Source organism: Chinchilla lanigera, unplaced genomic scaffold (genome assembly GCF_000276665.1).
Source record: "Chinchilla lanigera isolate Chin_1 unplaced genomic scaffold, ChiLan1.0 scaffold00050, whole genome shotgun sequence".
In the NCBI taxonomy this organism is placed as follows: Eukaryota; Metazoa; Chordata; class Mammalia; order Rodentia; family Chinchillidae; genus Chinchilla; species Chinchilla lanigera.
Window position 1 is genome coordinate 458231 of NW_004955451.1, and position 23232 is coordinate 481462.

General features: G+C 36.2%; 1 protein-coding gene across 11 annotated transcripts in view; it reads left to right on the forward strand.

Moving 5' to 3' along the window:
• Synrg (synergin, gamma) overlaps positions 1 to 23232 on the forward strand; it is a gene marked incomplete at its 5' end in the record, with an annotated part of 71471 nt that overhangs the window by 19026 nt on the left and 29213 nt on the right. For 5 of the 11 annotated variants that reach the window (XM_005393919.2, XM_005393921.2, XM_013519168.1 and 2 more), the window contains 7 exon segments: positions 4482 to 4559; positions 7307 to 7503; positions 8084 to 8332; positions 9813 to 9946; positions 15646 to 15761; positions 15971 to 16033; positions 21415 to 22356. In XM_005393919.2, coding sequence (XP_005393976.1) covers positions 4482 to 4559; positions 7307 to 7503; positions 8084 to 8332; positions 9813 to 9946; positions 15646 to 15761; positions 15971 to 16033; positions 21415 to 22356 — 1779 coding nt within the window. 11 annotated transcript variants of the gene reach the window in all.

The following is a 23232-nucleotide window of genomic DNA, read 5'->3' on the forward strand; positions in this document are numbered from 1 at the left end:
TCTCCAGTTAGGTTGTTTTGTTTTGTTTTGTTTTGTTTTGTTTTATTTTGTTTTGTCTTTTTGACACAGTGTCTCACTGTGCTGTTCAAGCTGGCTTTGTGCTCACTTTGTAGCCCAAACTGGTCTCAAACTAGCAATGATCCTCCTGCCTCAGCCTCCTGAGTGCTGGGATTACAGTTGTGCGCCACCACACCCAGCTCCAGTTAGGGTTTTAAACCTAGCCTCAAAGCATAGAAAAAAACTTCTAACCCTTTTACCATCAAAGGCATCTTTTAATTTTCTCCCATAGACTTTTTATTTTAAAATATTGACTATACAAACTATATTTATCATATTAATTTTTGTTTCTTATTAATCATATATATACGTAATTGCAAGAGTTTATGAGCCAAAATATATACCACATAGAATTAACATAATTCCAGCCAAATACAATGAATGCTGGTTTAGCATTTGCCATATATTGGATTGTTAAACATACTTTATATTATTAGAATATAAAATATACTTTGCAATATATTATTGAATGGAGTCCATTTTTAAAATATTCAAAGTAGGTAAGAACCTAAATCCATAGTGTTTTTAAGTATTGTTGGGAAGCCTGAGATTCAATGTGGCATGGCCTTTTCTTTGTTGAATACAATTAATTACAGCAATAATTTTGCATGTTTATTTTATATCTTTCATAGAATTTCAGTACTTCTGGATTTTATTTCATTGGTCCTAAAGAGTGGTAGTAAGGATGTAGTTCTTATTTTTCAGATGAGAGCTATTTCTTTAAAAATGCTCCTTGTGACATTAGACTTCAGTAAATGTTAAAACAATTCAAAGTAGATGTGGAGAAGCAATAACAAAGTAATATTAATAAACTCCATGTTAAATGTAGGCCCTGGGCAGGCATGGTGATACATGCCCCATAATCCAAGCATCTGTGAGGTTGAGCCAGGAAGATCACAAAATTGAGCCCACCCTAGGCAATTTAGCAAGACCATGTCTCAAAATTTTAAAAAGGGGGAGACAGGGGACTGAGTATGTAGCTCAATGCAGAGACCCTGGGATCAATTCCTAGTACCACACCAAAAAACATGTAGCCTCTGAAAAGCAAGATGTTGAAGTGAATCTCACATAAGTGAGTGTCACATTTAACAGAAAAAGCCACAGTGATGTTTATGTTCAGTGTCAAAATGCTTTTAAATATAGTTCTCAGTCACGATGGATTTTCTTAAATTGACTGTTGAGTTGTTTCATTCAGCACTTTGTGGTATCCATTTTGAGGCTTTTCACAAGAAAATATCACCTTGTAATATTTATTCCCCACATAACTTTACTGAAATGTGATCTAGACAGATATGGATCGGCCATGATATATGGGAAATTACAAGCTTTTATTATGTATTGTTGCTAAATTTCTTACTAAATAATGAAATTTAAACATTAGAGAATGTATCTGTCCAAGATATATTCAGCAACACATTGGTAGATTTTTATATCTGGTATACATACATTGCTTTCAGCGAATGTTATTCAGATACACAGAACATTTAGATTAAAAAAGATTACCACTGTCATATGAATTCGTTGATGGTTTGTTTAGGGAAGTTAGTACTGACCTAGTAAGAGAAAGAAGGAAATATTGAGTTTTTTTTCTGCTTTTGAATCAAATACAAAATAACTGTAAAACCTTTTAAAAAGATATAAAAGTGTATAAATATCAAAATGGTTTGCATGCATTTATAATTCCACTTGATTATTATTACTTCTTATTCACCTCACTGGTCATATTTCAGTGTCTTGTTTGAAATTGTAGTACATCTTAATTTCTTTTTCTCCATTGATTTTCATTTCTGTGTGTTTCATTGCCATTTTCCATTTTGCAGATTGTCCCACATCATCTCATTCTACTAAAACTGTCTCCCCATCACCTGCCTTTCTTGATGAAGATGAATTCAGTGACTTTATGCAGGGGCCTATTGAGGTTCCCACATGTGGGCCTTCATCCACAGCCCAGCCCTTTCAGTCTTTCCACCCCACCACCCCACTTGGCCCGTTGCATACACAGAAGGCTGGCGCACAGCCTCTCCCTCCAGGTCAGATTCCAGTGTCTTTTGCCTTACATGGTGTCCCTGGGCAAATGCCTTATTTCTCTGCCGATTCAGCCTCACACCATGTGCAGAAAGCAGGTAACTCCTAGCATTATTAATGGAAATGTTCTTAAGATATTTTAGGATAATTTATTTCTGTCATATAAGCAGAATAACAACAGTGATGTTGGCAAAGAAACATGTATGTGAATGTAAGAGTACTTGAAATCCATCAAATGAGCGGCTAGCTTTTTAAGTTCCAGAGTCTTCATAGGCCACAAAAGAGTGTAATATTTTTTGCTACCAAATTAGAAACATTTAAGCCACCTTGTAACTTTAAAAACAAGCTTCATTCACAAAATGACTCTATTTGGGAGAAAATCATCGACACCATTTTTTTACAAATAAACAAGCTTGGAAAAGCTTTCTTACAAAGTGCTCTTTCTGGTTCCCTGACAAAGTCCTGGGAGGCAGAAGCCCAGAATGTTCCTTTACTATCAGTTTGTCCTTGGACAAGTCCTTTAAACAGTTGTGTAGCTCAGTTTTTATCATCCATGAAATAATGCGGCAGCTACACACAACTGTCTTCAAACACAGTGTAGTGCTGGGAGGGATTTTGGCAGTAATGTACTTAGTCCAGACTTTATCATTCAACAGATGTGGAAACAGACTCAGGGGTATTACTGCTGGAGGCCTTCCAGTAATTACTGAAAGTTCTATATCTTTTTTTTTTCTTTTGTCTTTTTGAGACAGGGTCTTGCTATACAGTTCAGGGTGGCCTTGAGCTCACTTTGTAGCCCAGGCTGGTCTCGAACTCGCAACGATCCTCCTGCCTCCACCTCCTGAGTGCTGGGATTACAGGTGTGCACCACCACGCCTGGCTCTATATCTTGTAGATTGCCAGATTTCTAACGTAGTGTTCCTTCCACTACATTATTCTATCTACTGTATAGAATTCTTGAGGATCAGGGTAGATAATTATGTTTAAATTCTCTAAAATTTCTCGTCTCATATGTTCTATTCAAATGGGTAGTGCTTGGATTATTATCAAAGTTTACCTCATATGTGGCAGGGCCTTCCCCTTAGAATATGGGTGGCAAAGGGATAATTTAAAAGATTAGAAATAATGCAGTTATATACAAGTAATCCTTCATGCTGTTTGTTTAGGCCCGCCCTTGGAGGAGAAGCTACTAGTATCTTGTGACATAAGTACCTCTGGGCAGGAACAAATTAAAATAAATACATCTGAAGGTGGGCACAAAGCCTGGGGCCAAGTTTCCAGTAAGAACCAGCCCAGTTTAACGGCCAGTAATGGGGTTGCTGTAGATGGATGTGTAAATGGTGCCACCACTACAGAGGCAGCAAAGACTTCAGACCAAAACCTGACAATTGAAGAAAGTGGTGAGCCCATGAATCATTCAGCAAAAATTCGTTTAACCAAATGTTGCTCAAATGCTAACACCTTAAGCATTAATCTTAAAATGAATGCTGCTTGATTTTGCTAATGAAAAATTTGCTTAAAATATATTTGACGCAATCCTTTCTCCAATTAACCCCTAAGATTTTGCTCTGAATTCTTACAACACACTGTGTATTCCTTTCAAAAAATGATTTTGATAACCAGTTTCCTTCATCCGAATCATTCCTGATTTAAAATTTACTTTCCTCTTATAAGTGTTCTTTTTTTCCCCCTTGCACTTTCTGTTCTTCCATAAAGTTTAAAATTTAAATGGAAAAGTCACCAATGAGAGCATGGTTTCACTTTCCCTGAAATAAATCATATGCATTGTTGCCTATAAGATTCCCAGTTTGGGAGCTATGGGCAACTCAGTGGTAGTACTTGCATGGCATATATGAGACCCTGGATTCAATCCCTACCACAAAAAAAAAGGAAAAAAAAAAAAATCTAAGTTTTGTAAACTCAGTCTGAGCAATGAGTTAGAACATGGGTGTCCTAAAGCCAAACTTCTGGATGATATTTTACTGGACCAAAAAAAAAAAAAAAACCACCTAAGGTAGCAATGCATGTTCAGGTTTAAAAAAAAAAAAAAAAAAAAACTTTGCAAAGAAGCATTACAAAAAGCTACAAATAAAGTTTGAACACTTAAAATTTTTAAGCCATTATCTATCATATTTTTTCCTTTAATTTGTAATATATTTGAAATGATATAAACCTCATATGACTCAGAATATTGTTTTGGTACGTTACAGTTTTTCTTTACCCATGAAGACACAGTTATTCTACAAAAGTTATTTAGAAACCAAGTATTTAGGGTGTATTGGTGACTTTTTTCTAGTGTCTCCAGCCAGTGCTGCTCTTTATAAAAAGCCATGACTCAATGTCATTTTCCCATCCTCTACATGGACCATTAACATTCTTTAATATTCTTTGTTTTCTAGGTGTGGGAGTATTTCCCACACAAGATCCTGTTCAGCCCAGAATGCCTCCCTGGATCTACAATGAGAGTTTGGTTCCAGGTAAAAAAAAAAAAAAAAAAAAAGCTGCTCTGCCCAGAATTCCTATCTGGATATTTTGCTTTAAATATTATAGATGTAGTTATATTTAACTATTGTGGCTACAAAATATACAAAAGGAATTGCCACCTTTTTCTTCTGAAAGAATATAGAAAATTAAATAGATCTGGTGTTTAGGACTGCCTCATATATAAAATAATTACATAAATACAGAAGAAATATTTTGCTTTAATATTTTGTTGACCATCATATACCTTTATTTCTAGAAGTTTGGTTGTTTTTTTTTTATCTTATTCTATTGTTTTTTGAGACAGGGTCTCACTATGTAGTTCAGGCTGACTTTGAACTCACTGTGTAGCCTAAGTCGGCTTTGAACTCACAGCCATATTCTTGCCTCAGCCTCCCAAACGCTGGGATTACAGGCCGGTCCCATCATACCTGGCTATTTCTAGATTTCTTAGGGTTATGCTTCAAAAGGATATTATCAGCCAGGCTCAATAATGCTTGCCTATAATCCCAGCACAGGGAGGCTAATGCAGAACAACTGAAAATTCAAGTCCCACCTGGACAACTTAGTAAGAACCTGTCTCCAAATCATAAATAAAAAGGCCTGAGATTGTAGCTCAGTGGCAAAGTGCCCCTGGGTACAATCCCCAATACTACCACCCAAAAAATTACATTATCAAATATTTATTTCAGAGATTCTTAATAACATCAAGATTTACACTAATATGCTTAATGTAATTTTCTGAATTCTCAATGTTTCTGTTTTTGTTTTTTGTCTTTTTTTGAGACAGGGTCTCACTATGTAGTTCAGGCTGGCCTTGAGCTCATTTCGTAGCCCAGGCTGGTCTTGAACTTGAAGTGATCCTCCCAAGTGCTGGGAGTACAGGTGTGTGCCACCACACCCGGCTACCTGAATTCTCAATGGCTGATTTATATTTTTACTATTATTTTTTATGATTTGTCAAGTTAAAAGACCAGGCGGCATCTTTTTTTCACCATTGGAAGGTAGTGTTAATTTTTTCCTTTATGTGAATTACTATTATTGAGCCAAAAAAGATTGGCTTAATAGTAATAAATTGCACCTTATGATAGTACTCAATTAGTAGAGAATAGTCTATTTAAGCTAGACTGATATGCATAGAAAAATGACAATTAGAGCAGCATATGTTAATCTTAATAAATTGTAATTTGTTTAACTTAACAACACCTTGAAAGCTAAAGGTAACTTTCATTAGATCTTGATTTTTTAAATTGGTCATAGACGAAAGTTATTCTACACTTGATTAAATAAAACTTATGCAAGATTTCTGTCATTGAATTTATATTGTTAATGTCTGTAATCACATATTAAAAGGCTAATTGTTCCCAAAAATCATGAGATTTCAAAAATTGTACATAAAAATAATAGACTTTCTTCTAGCTACCCTTTTACATCCTTTCTTCCTCCTCTTTCTTCAAGCTGAGCAAACTAAAAATAGGATATCTATTATACTATTAGAAAATAGTACATTTTCTAATTTTATCCGTTTTCTGTCAGCTTATCTTTCTTCTTCTCCCTTCCAATATACAGACATACTATACTTTCCTGGTCAAAATATATATTCTTATTGCCATCCTATTAACCTGTAGTCCATATTTATAATTCCAGATATAAAATTTTTGTTACAAACATTCTTCTTTGTCTCTCCCTTAATCCTACTCACTTTTATTTCCCACAACTCCTCTATCTAGGCTTGCCAGATTTAATGTGTAAACATACAGGATGCCCAGTTAAATGCAAATTTTAGATAAGTTACAAATAATTGTTTAGTGTAAGTGTGTCCCATAGAGTATTGGCATTCTTCTCTTTTTTTTTTTTTTTTTTTTTTTTTTTTTTTTTTTTTTTCCGGTACCGGGAACCGAACTCACGACCTTGCACTTGCCAGGCAGGCACTGTGCCGCTGAGCTAAATCCCCAGCCCCTGCATTCTTCATTTTTTTATTGGCAACCATTTCTAACAGCATTTCCCACTTTGTTCTTTGGAAATATTGTTTTACTGTCAAAAACTCACCAGTAGTTCCTCCCTGTTTTCAAACAGTGGTTCTGTTTCCTCACCTTAATTGCAATCAGGTCTTTCCCTGAAGACTGTATTTCAAAGCACCTTCTTGAAGGGTGTTTGTTCCCACAACCTTTGATTAATTGGACCAAGAGAAGGGTGGTATTGGGTTAATTCTTGTTTCCCATTGCTACCTTTAAGCTTTTTCTACCATCATTATTCTACAAATTCTTCTCCTTTGAAGTTTAAAGTACAGTACTGTGTCTGCTTATACCCTTCTCCATCTGAATGTTATTATTGCTTTTATCCAGAAAAATTAATAAAATTGAAAAACATTGTTATAATCTCATAGTGGATTTTAAGATGGTATCTTACCATCACCCCTAAATTCTCATCTTTAGGACTAAACTCCCACCTTCTGAGCTCCAAATCTTAATGTGGTGGGGCATGATGGTACATGCCTGTGATCCCAGCCCTCAGAAGGCTGAGGCAGAAGGATCAAGTTGGAGGGCTACATAGCAAGTTCGAGGTCAGCCTGGACTGCATAGTAAGGCCCTGTCTCAAAAAACCAACACAACAGAAACAGCAAAACTCCTAGATGTGGCTGCAGTTCCATTACAGCAATCTGATTGAAGATTATTTTTATGAAACCAACAATGATAGAAATACCAATCACTAACAGTGTGTTTATATTTCTTTCCTATAATAGATGCCTATAAGAAAATTTTAGAAACCACAATGACTCCAACTGGAATAGATACTGCTAAACTTTATCCCATTCTGATGTCATCTGGACTTCCCAGGGAAACTCTTGGACAGATATGGGCCTTAGCTAATAGAACTACACCTGGCAAGCTTACCAAGGAGGAACTTTATACTGTTCTCGCCATGATAGCAGTAACACAGGTAGAAAACATTTTAAGTTAGATCAAATAACTTTTAATAATAATTGAAAGAATATGAATCCTTTTCTACTCTACTCTTATAGAAACCCTCATACATTAAATTTTAGATCATTTTTTTAGGGTACGGTACTTCAATGTACAGTTTAAAGTCCTGTTTAAAAATTCCTTAGACATAAAGTATTCTCAGTCTTGTAGTAGTTTTTTTCTTATATTACAAAATTAAATTATGTACTTATAGCAAGTTAACAAAATTTGTCAAAGAAAGAAGATGTCAGAGGGCCAGGGATATAGCTCAGCAGGCACAAGTGCCTTCCTGGTGAGCACAAGGTCCTGAGTTCAATTTCTGTTACAGAACGAAAGAAAATGTAGAATTGTTGTGTTGACCATTTTTTGCTAAGTATTAGGTGTTATTATCCTAGATACTTTTTTCTTGTATCAAATTCATGAGTTTTGAAAGTCAGAAAACATCAGTAGAAATAATATGAAAGCTAAAGATTTTATGTTTACGCCTCTCTTCGCCAGATTTAGATTGTGTCCTGCAGTCCCCTAAGATATTTCTGTTTTCCTCCTGTCCTGTATAGAGAGGTGTTCCTGCCATGAGTCCTGATGCTTTGACTCAATTCCCAGCAGCTCCTATTCCAACCTTAAGTGGCTTTCCTATGACTCTGCCAGCCCCTGTAAGTCAGCCCACTGTGATACCTTCAGGGCCTACAGGCTCCATGCCTCTCAGCCTTGGACAGCCAGTCGTGGGCATTAATCTTGTTGGACCAGTGGGTGGAGCTGCAGCTTCAGCTTCCAGTGGCTTCGTTGCAACTTACCCAACAAATCAGGTAAGTGGAAAAACGGTACATATTCTAAATAATCCCTGAAAGTGCATCTGGACAGCTTTTCTTCCAGAGACTCATACTGCTGGACTGTGATGAACACTTGTGACTTATTAAATAGTATTGGGCCCGGGGGGTGAGGGGGATGGCTCAGTGGTATAGCACTTGCCCAGCATGCACAAGGTCCTAAATTCAATCAAAAAAATAAGAAAAAGGTATTAAAACAATATAAAATTTATTTTTTAAGCATTAAAATCTGAGTTTTGGGCAAAGAGTTGTATTGGTGTTTATAATATATACATTTTAAACATCAAACTAATAACTTTAAATGCTTAGGTTGTGTCTTTTGAGGAAAATGCTAACCCCCAAATTAAAATGCTTCAGTTCATTTTTCACTTCTCAGATTAGGGAAAAAAAAAATTAAGTGAAAATAAATGGGGTAAATGACGAATACACTGCAAGTTCATTGGTACAACTTTTTTTTTAAGTAGTGGAGATTGAACGCAGAGCTTTTTCAGTGCACTAGATCCCAAGCCTATTTTTTAATTCTTGTTTTGAGACAGGACTGGCTCTATTTCCCAGGCTAGACCCAAATTTGCGATCCTTCTACCTCAGCCTCCCAAAGTGCTGCTTCTGACTAGCAGTCACACTACTGGGAATCTATCCACCAGAAATAGTATCTCAAATTAGCAAAGATATATCAAGGATAGTTGTAACATTGCTGGGGTGAAACATTAGAAATAGCTAAATGTACATCAGAAGGAAAAAATGTTAAATAAGTATTAGTTCATCATGCAGTGGTTAGTCAGTCTTTAAAATGAGTGACATAGATCCACCTATACTGCATGGAAGGATGTCTGTTACACAATCATATATTTTTAAAGTACAAAACAATATAGTAAAAGCTTGTTCTTCTATAAAACAGACTTGTTAACAGTACTCTTTTTAGGAGCATGAGTTTAGGAGTCAGTATTTTACTGTTTATTTTATACATATATGTAACTGGTTACTAGGTACCTCTGTCCCTTTTGTAATTTGTAAATATGCATAAAATGTGAATCAACCATGTTTTTTAAAAATGTAAAATTTGGCTCCTTAAGTTTCCCTCTTATCCCAAGAATAAATGCTGGCAGTAAGCTACACGTTTTTTTTCCTAAATGGGAAATTAATTAAGCCAGTCCTCTCCTCTTGTTGTCAGAGTATCTGAAAATGCAAAACAGGGTTCCTACCTTAAGCACTTGAGTTACTGTTATATCTAAAAGGTATTCTTCTGGGCTGTGGGTGTAGCTCAGTGGTAGAGCACTTGCCTCGCATGCATATTCCTTTGATTTTGATCCCTAAGCCTGGAAAAAATGTTCTTAAATTAGATGAGTATAAATAAATTGAGAAATGTAAATGACAGTCTTTGAAGTTGGCAGCTTGAGATTTGTTGTTTACTTATCATATCAGTTTGATGCTTTCTAAGTAAATGTCTCTCTCAATTTAGGTGGGAAAGCCAGAAGATGATGATTTCCAGGATTTTCAAGATGCTTCTAAGTCAGGATCTCTTGATGATTCATTCACTGATTTCCAAGAGGTTCCTGCTTCTTCAAAAACAAATAATTCCCAGCAAGCAAACAGGTACAAAAGAGTTGAACATATTTAACACTATTCACTCTCTTTGGAAAGGAGCGTCAGCCTACATATGAGACGAATTAAGAATCTTTAATACTTTGCTTGATTATTCCTTCCCATGAGACTTTCACTCTTTGAGCTTCTCTGCTCTTTATCCACCTTAAAATTTATATCCTAACATTTCCTCTCAATGCATGCTTGCTTTTTATTCCTGTGTGTGTCTGTACTGAACCTGATTTATTATAGCTGAGTACATCTGTGCAGAGATGGCTGCATGTTCTTGTACTAGATCCAGGACTTCAACTGTTGAAAAGCTTTTTAGGCGGGAGCATATAATTTCATAATGTACTGAAATGTACTGAAATTCCACAGAAATCAGAATTTACAGTTTTGCTTATTCATGTGTCATGTTTGACATTAGTGGCTTTTAACCTTCAGATTTCTGTTTGTTTGCATAGATAGTTGTATTTCTAGCTCAGTTCAGGTAACTGAGTTGATCATTATGTTATCAACATCTTTTCTCTTCATTTAAATACAGCAGAACACATAGGATTTTCGTAAGCAATATGATTTGGCTTCTCTTTGAGATTTGTTTCTGTCCGAATACCCTTCTCTCAGGTTCCTGTTTTTGCAGTTTTCCTCATCTTCCGTTTTAACAAGTTGATGGTTTCTAGATCCATGCTTCCCTATGTTCACACTGAGCTAAGGAATGTGCATGATAGGTACAAATGAGGCAAACAGATTATTCTTCTGATATTGAGATGCATCAGACATATGTCAGCACTTCTTAGATGGAACGTACTAACAAAACTATAGTGCCAGATGTCCAACACCATCGCACCAGCACAGGCTTTGTTAACCTCACAGACACAGGATGTTTCTGTCCCAGATTGTTTCCTTTGAACAAAATCTGTATGTCCTGCGGTTACCTAACCATTCCTATCTGAATGACACAAAACATCTCAAATTCATGGTGTAAAAAAATTCATTATTTCCTACTCAAAGCCACATTAAAAATTTGTTAAATCATTACTTTCTTTGGTCACTAGTGTCACCATACCTCGTCACCAAATTAGAAGCATATTATTTATTTTTGGCCTTCATTCCCTCTCCTTTAACACCATCAACTTCATCAGCTCTGCTTGTTGTGGGAGAAAGCTTGTGTGTGATCTTGCTCTTGCCTGCTGTATCAACCCCTGCCCTTTCTGCACAGTTCATACTCCACCAAAGCCAAAATGACTAACTTGACCATATGCTTGCATTTTGTTTGTTTGTTTGTTTTTTGTCTTTTTGAGACAAGGTTTCACTATGCTCTTCAGGCTGGCCTTGAATTTACTATGTAGCCCAGGCTAGCCTCAAACTTGCAGCAATCATCCTGCCTCAGCCTTCTGAGTGCTGGGATTGTAGGCATGCACCACCATGCCCAGCCGACCATATGCATTCAAGCTTCTGATCTTTGTATGTTCTGTTTTCTCTTTATGATTAATTCTTGTTCTATTTCAGAAATCAGCTAAGTTTTCCTATCTCCTTTCCAGCAGTCGCTACCTCAAGTGAATGAAAGGTTCTTCTTCCCTACTGTCATAGCACCTTGTGAATATCAGTGTTCTAACTCTATTTACTAGTTTTCTTGACTATTTTCTGTATGCAGTGCTTAGCCCATGAAATGTAGTTAATACAGTATTGTTGGATGAATATATTATTGTGCAGGGACTGTAAACTGAATTCATCAAGTTAATGGTTTGTTCCTTTGGTGAGCATCTTTCTTAGTAGAAGAAGTTAAACTTGGGGGAAGAACAAGGTTTTAAGATGGTGGCCAGACCTGAGATGTATGGGTTATTAGCAGTCTTGTTTGATATTTTCTCCATGTTTACTTTCATATACAGTCATTGCAGCCATTTTTAGCACATGTTCCTTTTAGAGTTCTGATTCAACTACTTCCATGTGTTACTTGAATGAAAATATTTTGCTTGTATCTATAAATCTAGATTCATTATTCACTTGTTTACTCAGCAAATATATACTTAGCATCTACTACGTAGTACCAGACATCACTAGCATGAGAAATACAGGCGCAGGAACCATTTGCTACTGCAGAAAAACTTAGGTTGTTTTCTTGGTGTTTTATATTTCATTTTGGTACTGAAGATTGAATGCAGGGCCTTTACACTGAATTACATGTGCAGACTTTTACACTTGATCTTAGCCAAAAGGCCGAGAAGTGATATGTACAGACTTTTGTTGTTGTTTTGAAATGGTTTTGCTGAGTTGCTGAGGCAAGATTTAAACTTGGGGTCCTCCTGCCTCAGCCTCTCAGAATGCTGGGATTACAGATATGAGCCACCTCCCTGGCTATTTATATTATTTGTTAAAGTTCTGTTACAATTTGCCCTTAAATATACACTCAGCCCTCCATTTCTGTGGGTTCTGCACCTTCAGATTCAATCAAGTGCAATTTGAAAATGTTCAGGAAAAAAATTGCATCTGTAATGAATATACGTACTTTTTCATGTCTTTGTTCCATAAACAGTACAGCCTAACAAACATTTATGTAGCATTTACATTGTATTAGGTGTTATAAGTAACCTGAAGATGATTTAAATATATGGGAGGATGTACGTAGGTTGTTTGCCAGTGCTATATCATTTTATGTGAGGGACTTGAGCATCTGCGTACATATAGTACATACAACACATACAAAAAATGAATTCCTATCACAAGCATATACTAATAAAAGAAACTAAAAGAAAAAGAAAAAAACAAAAACAACAGAATTGTATTTTCCGACAATACTAAAACCTAGGTGTTTGAAGTCAAGATTTCACCAGATTCATGCTTTCTTTGGGAAGCTGAGTGTACTCTGGCCTTGCCTTTACTTAGCTTTGGGTGACGGCCATCCGTCCTTGGGTTGCAGTGGGATCCACTTGAGCCTCTTTTGTCATCATGCAGTTTTCCTCCTCTTGTAAACATACCAATTAGACTGGACTGGGGCCTGCCCTGAGGACCTTATTGTAACATGATTACAGCTATAAACACACTATTTTCAAATAAAGTCATATTCATAAGAAAAAACCTAATTCCCTCATGTGTGATAATCCGTATTTCCTACTGTGAGTTTATGTTAAAAGGAGGTTTGTTAAATCACGATATGACTGGCTAAGCCTAGGTGAAACCACTTTGGGTATTTTAAAGCAGAAAATGGGCATAATCTGTGAGAAAAGATGAAAAAGCAAGTAAGGTATCAGACTGTGGTAGAGAACACTGTTAGCTGATGAGAAAATGAGTTTAAGAGCATCTCCGGTTCAGGAATCCTTTTATGGTTTGTGCTGAAATCTGTAAAGCATTTTAGGAGTAAGTGGCATGATGCAAGGAACTGTTGCTGCTGTGGCAGTCCTGTTGTTGGATAATGCACGGCACTCTAGGATTGGAGTTACAGACACTGAACATTTGATGTCTGAAAAACTAGCTGGACTCGGCATTGCCCTGGATAGTAGAGGGGAGAGAGCAATTGAGCCTGATCCTAAAATATGAAAAGGGGCTTAGAATACAGCCACATCCAGTTGTCCATTTAAAAAATACTTGGAGTGCGCTGGGTGCTAGAGAGCCTAGAATAACCAGCAAAGCAGACAGGAATTGATAGAGAAGTTCCAAAAGGGTTAAATTGTAGGAGCTAGTTAGTTTGTTTTATTTTTGCTGAGATCAGACTGTTTCTTTGAAATGTATTTAGCAGGGTGAGCAACTAAGTAAAGCCATCTACCACAGCCATGTAATCTCAAAACATAAATGGATTCATTAGTGAAATGCAAAACATGTTTCTGATGGCCAAATTCTTAGTGTTTCCATGGAAAGTAGGTTCATAAATTTTAATGCACTATGCCTCTCTCACATGAGTATTTTTTCATGTTTAGAATAAATCTTAGCTATTGTATATAACTGGCATAAATACTTTGATGGTGATTAGAGTCTTTTTTAAGTAATAAGCTTAGAAAAAGAACTGGAATGAAACATTCATTTGCAGTATGCATGAAATTACAGTTTGAGCCAAACCCTATTTAAGTGGAGTTTTGTTTTGTTGATTTCAATCAGCAATACTTCATTACCCAGATCTTCTATTTTTTCAACTTCATGAGTATAATTTTTAAATTAATTATATTCAGTTAAATGTCATATTTAGCAGGGCGTGGTGGCACACATCTCTAATCCCAGCACTCAGGAGGCTGAGGCAGGAGGATCACTGCAAGTTTGAGACCAACCTGGGCTGCAAAGTGAGCTCAAGGCCAACCTGAGCTACATAGCGAGACCCTGTCTCAAAAAAGACCAAAAAATAAATAAATAAAAAAAAAAATAAATGTCACATTTAGTAAAAAGATTGTAACAATGAGCTATAAAAGACCATGGCTAAAATTGGAGGGTCATAGAAAATACGTACATAGATCATTCCATTTGGAGGGATTTTTATCCTTAGACAGTAATTATCTTTATTCTTATATATCATTCTATGCAATGAGCTGTAGTTTAATTACTTAAGGAACTTTAAAAACTCCACCGAAAATGTATAGATGATAACCTATTACATTTGTCACGATCAGATATGTAGCGGCTGTTTGGTAGTGATTTGAAATTTTAATATTTCATGGCACTAAGTCCTAAAGCACTGTAGACCTCCATTAGCATGTATGTGTAAGAGCCTGGCTTTTACCTTGCTTGTAGGCGACTGATAAGAAGATTTAAATGACTGTGGAAAGATTTTTGCTCCAGGGCAAAGATTTCAATAGAAATTCATTTATATAACTTGTGTGAGTGTGGTATTGAATGACACAAACTGGTGGTAGGATGTAGTCATTCATATGTAAAGGTTGTTCTTCCAGGGAGCTGCCTGGGTCTGATAAGAGGAAAAAGGAAAAAAAGAGCAATGTTTTTATAGTATGTGTTCAAGCCTTCCAAGAATTACCCACACAGATACTACTCATTACACTGTTTTTCCATCCAGCGAAAAATATGTCCACAAGGAATAGTATCTTTATCCAATTTTGAAGTGATTGTTGTTTTGCTACAAAAGATAGCTTCTGGAACCACTGATGTGATCCTTGTAAAAATGCAAATTGTATTAACTCTGCTGTTGCTTATCAGATATGTGAACTTCTGCCAGTAAGCAATGCAATATGATCAAAAGAGAGAAAGACACATGTTGGCTTGAACATCTCATAAATAGATTTTTTTTGTATCTTAACTGTTCCACCTCTGCACTCTGAACCCACCTTAGAGAAAAATTTATATTAAGATTAATGTAATTTATTCTAAGATACTGGATTTTTAAAAAGATATTGGATATGCATATTTGGAGGAGTTCGTTGTTACAGTTTTATGGACCTTAAGTTAAATCTCAGGAGGTCACCATTCTTTAATAATCTATTTCAGTGCCATTTCTAGTTCATTACTTATACCTTAAAGACATATGGAAATGATTGATGCCCCTCTTCAGTTAATCAAGAAAAACATTGCTGCTTGCACATTGTTTTAACTTCTAATTTCAAGAAGAAGGATGGTGTTTTTAGTCCTTTGTTGTGTACATATAATTTCTGACTTTTAAAGCAAGGACCCATGAGTTTTAACTCCTCATTTGCCATTTTAATTCTAAGCTCCTGTTTGATGCTAAGGAAAGCATTTGCTATTTTTATGATTAATACTTGCTTATTTTTTCTCTTTAGTGCCCCATCTTTGTTGATACCACTTACAGGAACTAAATTGGCCTCAGTGGATAAATATGCAGTGTTTAAAGGAATTGCAGCTGACAAGTCCTCCGAAAATACTATTCCCTTTGGAGGTAAAAACAGTTCATAAGTTAATAAATTTGTGAGTGTAACATTTAATTAAATTGTAAAAATCTTTAATTGGTAACCCCGTATATGAAATGTGTAAAATGCTGATACCACATGTTAAGTATGTTTAGTTAACCCAATCTGCCTTACTTCCTTGAACTATGATAATCTAAGGCTTCCTACTCATAATTGAGCATCTGTCTTTCCATCATAGAGCCTGGTGACAAATACAGTGCTTTCAGAGAACTTGAACAGACAACTGAAAATAAATCTTTGGGTAAGTTTTTTATTCTTCAAGTAGACACATTATTCCCATTGTTCATAAGGGGAGTTTTAGGTGGTTGTTTCTGAGGCACTCTTGAACATTTATTTTACTGTGTGTATGTTTTTAAAAGGGAAAAACTGAGCAAGTAAAATAATGTGATTTCGTGATATTCATTAAACTGCAAATATTTTAATTGAGAAAGCCTTAATGGGTACCTACTACTGGCAGGTTTAATAAATGTTTTGATGTTTCTGAGTGTCAGGATTATCTCATGGGAGAAAGGTAAGCTTTATTTTTTTTGTGGTTTTGAAAATTACAAAAAGGCAAATGTGGCTCAGTTACTGGGAATTACTGTACTTCTCAAATTTATAGCAAATCTCAAGTCATTGCCACATCCTCTGAAGATACAGTACATTCCATTTCTCTGGAAGTCTGTATCAAACGGACAGTGGCTACTTTATTTATTGGATTGTTCAGCAAGATTTGAACTGTTGTTCATAGTACATCAGTCTGGACTGCACAAAAAGTAGCCATCAGTCTTTGCCTTTCGAAGTGTGTTTGTTGTTGTTACTGTTGTGATACGTGGCATCATTTTTGGTTGGTTTGCTTTTAGTTCCTCATACGTCATTTGGAAAGGAAACATTCTAGACTAACATTATTTAAGGCATAAAGCATAGTGACTAATATATATCAAAGAACAGGTACAAAATATTTTACATTCACAGAGATATGGTACAGTACTGCCTTATATCAATAATGCTAGAGGATACAATTAAATAGGTATTATTTGAAGCGAGGCATTGTGGCACATGCCTATAATCCCAGCACTCTGGGAGGCTGAGGCAAGAGGATCAAAAATTCAAGTCCAGCCTTGACAATTTATTTTTTAAATTAATTACGTTTATTGGTACATTTTAGGTATAAATAATGATCACATTCATTATAGGGAATTTGTACATGTATATGATATAACTTGATTCTTTTTTTTTCCATTCCCCTCCCTTCAACCCCAGAACCTCCTTATGTACAAAAGCTTTGTTTCCATTTTTTCCTTTTCTCATCATTTTTTTTCCTTTTCCCTACCTTCCTTTCCCCCTCCCCACCCAGTTTCCCTTCCTACTTGAATATTTTCTTCCTATTTCATAGTATTACACATTTCAATCCTTATTTACACTTTTGGTTTTTCACACCAGAGAAACAGTACAGTATCTACACCTGTGCAGCGTGGACAGTTTAGAACTTAGCAAGACCCTATCCAAAATAAAAAAAATGCATAAAAAAGATCTGGCAGTGTAACTCAGTGCTAAGGCCAAGTTCAGTACCCAGTATCACCACTACCGCCACCACCACACACACAAAAAAGCCTTGAGACTTGATCTGCTTTTCCAGCCGAGGACCCAGCTTTGGTAAAGAGATGCACTCTTAAATAGGATTTCTTTTCATGAGTAGCACAGTTTTGTATTCTCTCTGCTCTTCATGAACGTCAGCTAAAATTCATTTACAAACAAGCCAGTTAGCTGGGCATGGTGGTGCATGCCTACAGTCTCAGCACATGGGAGATTGAAGCAGAATCCTTGAGTTTGAGGCCAGCCTGGGCTACATCATGAGTTCAGAGCCAGCCTGAACTACATGAGACACACTGTCTCAAAAGAACAAAAAGCAAGTTAGGTGTAATTGTATATAACTATAATCCCAGGACTCTGGGAAACTGAGGGAGGAGATGAGCCAAACTTGGACAACTTAGCAACTCAGCAAGACCCTGTCTCAAAATAAAAAATTGAAAAGTGGCTGGGGATGTAGCAAAGTCCCAGGTTTCAAAAAAAAGGGGGCGGGGGGACTCATGCAAAGATGACCAAGAGGAGGAGGCAAGCAAGATTCAAGGCTATAGTGTTTTAACAAGATCTATTATGTTTGCGTGGTGAGAGCTCTATGGAAGAAAGGAACTGCCAACTAGCATTTCAGAACTTGAAGGCTACAACCAAAACAAAGCATCATTTCAAACAAAAACAGTAGCCAAACACTGTGGACCTAAATATGTTAAGATGCTAACATCAGTATTTCATTATCCAGGGCTGAGGATATAGCTCAGTGGTAGTATACTTGTCTGATATGTACAAGGCCCTAGATTTGATACCTAGTATGGCAAGAAAAGCAAAACATAATCAATCATCTGCTTACTCATCCAGGAAGAAAGGGAGATCTGTTCTGTGTGTTACTTGTGTTTGACTTAGTCACCACTGCAGAATTTCCAAGGTTGGCTATGGGTTTTATGTGTATTTGTCATTACCCTCTCTGATAGAAGGGCTTTAAGGGTGGAAGGGAATATAAAAATGATCATTTGAAAGCCATATATGTAAAAACTGAAAGTTGGTGTTTATGGTTAAATTGTGCGATAAACTTGATGTATAGAATTTAGGTAACCCATAGGTCAAATTATGTCCTGCAAAGCTTAACTATATGTGCTATGAAATGTGTATACTCTAATGAGGATTTTCTTCTGGCAACCGCACTACCTTCTGTCTTTATATACTGAATAGTTGGGATAGCATTCAATAGTTACTTATGTCTATACCCTTCTGCTCAGGAAAATGGGTATATAAGAGTAAGATGTGATAAATACTATACTGCTTAAGCATCTCTAAAAAGAGTAAATCACCTAAACCACCTCTTAAAATATTCAACCCCTTACAGCTCTTAGGTTCCCGAAATGTTTCCTTGTATTCATCAAAGCCTTTTGGATATAAAAGCTATTCTTTCTTCAGGGTCTGTATTAGTCACTAGGAATATAAAGATGAACCCTAAAGGACCTTTTGATTTCTTTTCATTTACTCTGAGTAGTGCTGTCATCAATTCTTGGGCTAAGGCAATTTTGGAATAAAGAGCCTGTTTTAACATCAGGATTCTTTGTGTGATAGGGGGTCAGTGATCATCATTTCCACATCTATAAAAGACAGTAGAGAAAGAGAGCAGTGCCACCAAAATGTAAGCAGTGCCTTAGTCTGGCTTTCTTAGGCCATAACAAACCCCCAGATTGTTGTCACTTTTGTTTGTTTGCTTTCATTCCTAGCTTGACTTTAATTCTGAAGCCTTCCAAGTAGAATAGCTAATTTTGTTCGTTTTAGGGGAAAATGTTTTATTCTTCTAAATAGTGTGCTATCTTTTGAATACTGTCATTAAAAATACATTGGCTTAGGACTAAGGATGTAGCTCAGTGTAGAGCACCTGCTTAGCATGTGTGAGGCCCTGGGTTTGATTCCCAGCCCTGGAGATGGTGGGAAGGAGGGAGAGGAGGAGTGGAGGACGGGGAAAAGAAAAGAAAGAAGACTGGCCTAACTTCAACCAAGTACATTAGTGTTTTGGAATTTATACGGAATTTTACAGTGTTGTGTTTAGAGGTCTGACTTCCTTATGTCACTGAATGACAGAATTTAATGATATTTCCATATTACTACTTTTGTACAGTTTAAGCTAAAGTAGAAGAGAAAGAATGTTTTCTATAAAGAAGAAGTATTAAAGCTTTAACAAAAAGTGGTCTTCTTGCATTTCTTAAGGCCTAAAAAACAAATTAGAGAGGAAAACAAAAGAATTCACAAGTAAGCTGAAAAGCTACCCATGAAATAATGTTAAGTGCCTTCTGATACGCAGTGTTGAAATGACTACAACTAATTTATTTACAAAGAAAAAAAAATTCTTTCTTTTGGAATTTGTAAACCCACCCTTTTCATTTCCTTTTAACCCTTTCACTCAGCTTACATTTCCGATGGAAAAGCTTACAGTTTATCAGTAAGTTTAGTTTGTGGTGATTTCTTTTTTAAAATAACAGAGCAAAACTTCTCAATTTCACAGATATTTCACACTAACACATCAAAAGTTTAAGTTTTAATAAAATCTGCTACTCTTTACCTTTCATTTATAGAAATAACACCCATATAATCAGTGATACACTTGCCTAAAGTTCTGTAATTTTTTAAAGTTTTGCACCTGCATTTCCTTTTGATTTGTGAAATTGACTTAGTTTTACTAGTGGTATATCTTTAAAACATAAACTACTAGAAATCTGAATGGTGTTCCTCTCCCTAAAAGTTGGCTAATAATATTAGATGGATTTCTGTTGATAAGTTTTCATAGTGAATTGGTTAAGTATGAGATTGGGAGTAAAAATCAGCTCCTATTATTTGAATCCTTTTTTTCATCTGATATATTAGAGCATATATCATGTTACATGCACAATATAAAGCCTACATTATTTAAACGCCAATTTTAACACTTGAATTCTGATTTTAAATATATTTTTATGGTTTGATTTTTCAGTTTTTTGGGGAAAATCTTGTTTTGAAGAAATGAGGATTTGTATTTTAATTTATAAATCTCTAGAAAGGGTAATAAATTTTAAATAATGGAATGTTTTTAGGTATTTGGCTTCTCTGTTGCTTTTATTACCTGTTATTGCCTAGTGGATAGTACTAGAAAACTAAGATCATCTGCATCCTAACATTATACTTGTGAGTGATAACACTAGTATAATAATGCAGACTAGAAACTCTATTAAGACTCATAGCCCACATTTTTAAGAATACATGCTTATTATTACACTTAGATGTCTAGTTTCAAGAAAGGCCCACATGCTCGCAGATTTTTTTTTTCTATTACATTCAGCTTTATTTATTAGAAAGTATGAAGAGTGCTTTTTTGTTTGTTTTTTTGGTTTGGTTTTGTTTTGGGGGGTGGTTGGTACCAGAAATTGAACTCAGGACCTTGTACTTGCCAGACAGGCACAATCTGAGCTATATCTCTGGCCCTGAGTACTTTAAGATGTGTATTTGTCAGAATGCTTTGCAAATAAGTGGCTACCTTTTCAAAAGTTTTCCTCAAAGTGCCCTTCAAATTAATACTCTTGGTATACTTGAGCAAGATCACATAGTATAGTGTCTCATGATTCTTTTTTTGATGTGAGGCAGAGGGGGAGGTCACTGCATATTATTTGAACCCAAGGTTTTGCCCATGCTACACAGAAGCTCTGTCACTGAGCTACAGCCCCGGTCGAATGATTCTTAAAGTATTATTTGTTAGAAGTGTTATATATCATGAATATTAGGTTCACGGTTTCTCTTAGTGCTTCATTGTACCTCGGGTTTCAATACAGTATGTCTCTTTCAGGAACCTCTAGCGCATATTTCTCTTCTATTGTGTGGTCGACTGGTCAGAGCAGAGGAAGAAAGTCTTGAGAATAGTACCTGTTCTTCCCCCATCACTGTTGTCTGATAGGGTTTAAACTGTGATTAAGGTCAAGCCAGTGAAAGGAAGCCTATAAAATTACTACCTATAATTCAATATACTATGAATTCTGTTGTTTTCAGGTTAGCATTTATTTTGATGCTTTTTTGTTTTTTCAGGAGAGAGTTTTGCAGAATTCAGATCTGCAGGAGCTGATGATGGTTTCACCGATTTTAAAACAGCCGATAGTGTATCACCACTAGAGCCACCAACAAAAGACAAACCTTTTCCAGCTTCCTTCCCTGCAGGAACTATACAACAGAAACAACCGCAAATAAAAAATCCTCTGAACCTAGCAGACCTAGATATGTTTTCTTCAGTTAATTGTAGCAGTGAGAAACCATTGTCTTTTTCAGCTGCATTCAGCACATCAAAGTCAGTTTCTACACAATCTCAGCCAGCAGGTTCTGCTGCAGCTACATCAGCACCCACATCAAATAAAAGCTCTAGTTTGGCTGATGATTTTGGTGAATTCAACCTTTTTGGGGAATATTCTAGCCCCGCATCTGCTGGGGAACAAGATGACTTTGCAGATTTTATGGCTTTCAGTAATAGTTCTATTTCATCTGAACAAAAGGCAGACGACAAATATGATGTCCTTAAAGAGGAAGCTGGTCCTGTTCCTCCAACCAGCAACTTGGGCAACACAGTGAAGAGTACACAGAACCCAACTGCTGCATCTACCAAGTACGATGTCTTCAAACAACTTTCTTTAGAAGGAGCTGGGCTAGGTGTTGAGGAATTAAAAGATAACACTCCTGGAAAAAGTGATGATGATTTTGCTGACTTCCACTCCAGTAAATTTTCTTCCATGAACTCGGACAAATCCGTGACAGAGAAAACAGTGGCTTTCAGACACACCAAAGAAGACTCTGCTTCAGTGAAGTCCTTGGATCTGCCTTCCATTGGTGGCAGCAGCGTTGGCAAGGAGGACTCTGAAGATGCACTCTCTGTTCAGTTTGACATGAAACTGGCTGATGTGGGAGGAGATCTTAAGCATGTCATGTCTGATAGCTCTTTGGATTTACCAACAGTTAGTGGCCAGCATCCTCCTGCTGCAGGTGAGGAATTGGTGAGATTGCTCTGGTGATGATGATGTAGATTTCAGAGATGATTCTGTGGGTGTTAACTTACAGAAGCATGAGGCTCTGGCCCTGTACCTTTACTAATTTCTAATACTTAACCTCCTTATTGCCAGTCTCTTTGAAGCAGTGTTAAAATTGATTCTGTGGATACTTGGATATACTGATACTGTGACTACTCTGAAACTTAGATTGGATAGCTAAGATATTTTTATTTTTGAAATCCAATACCAACTTGGTGTTCAGAGGCTCATAGAAATCTACTGCTAACTGAACCTCACATTGCCAGAAGTTTTATAAAGACTTTCGCATTTTCTGCAGTGTTTCTTCATTTCTGTGAGCAAAGTCAGTGTTTCCCTCTCCTTTATTCTTCTCTTGGGTATTTTTAGGAGCTGCCAAAGCAGTATTCTGTTATAGAAACTAACTCTTATTGGGTTGAGAAAGTAAAAATTCTAACCAGTTTTACTGCAGTTTGCCACATCCCTTCAAAAGAGGAAGAGGGAAAAAGCTTATAGCATTTGTGGATATTCTGTGTGTTAGGGTCTGACAAGGAGGTGGGCCTGTGGTGTTAGTGGAATACAGGTAATGTTTTCAGTGTGAATGTTATTATTGGAAGTATTGAGTTGTAACAAATCTGTAGATGCTAGTATGAAGTAATACTAACTTTCTGATAAAAAGTTTGGAAACATCTTATTAGGGAGCCCTCTTTAAATTCCATGTGGATTTATATGTAGCAGTTTATTCTCTAGTTCAACTTCCTATCATAAAACTAGATTCCCAAGTGTCCTAAGTTTTGTTTTGTTTTTTAATATGTATATAGAAAGATAAACCTATTTTGTGGCCTTTAATAATGAG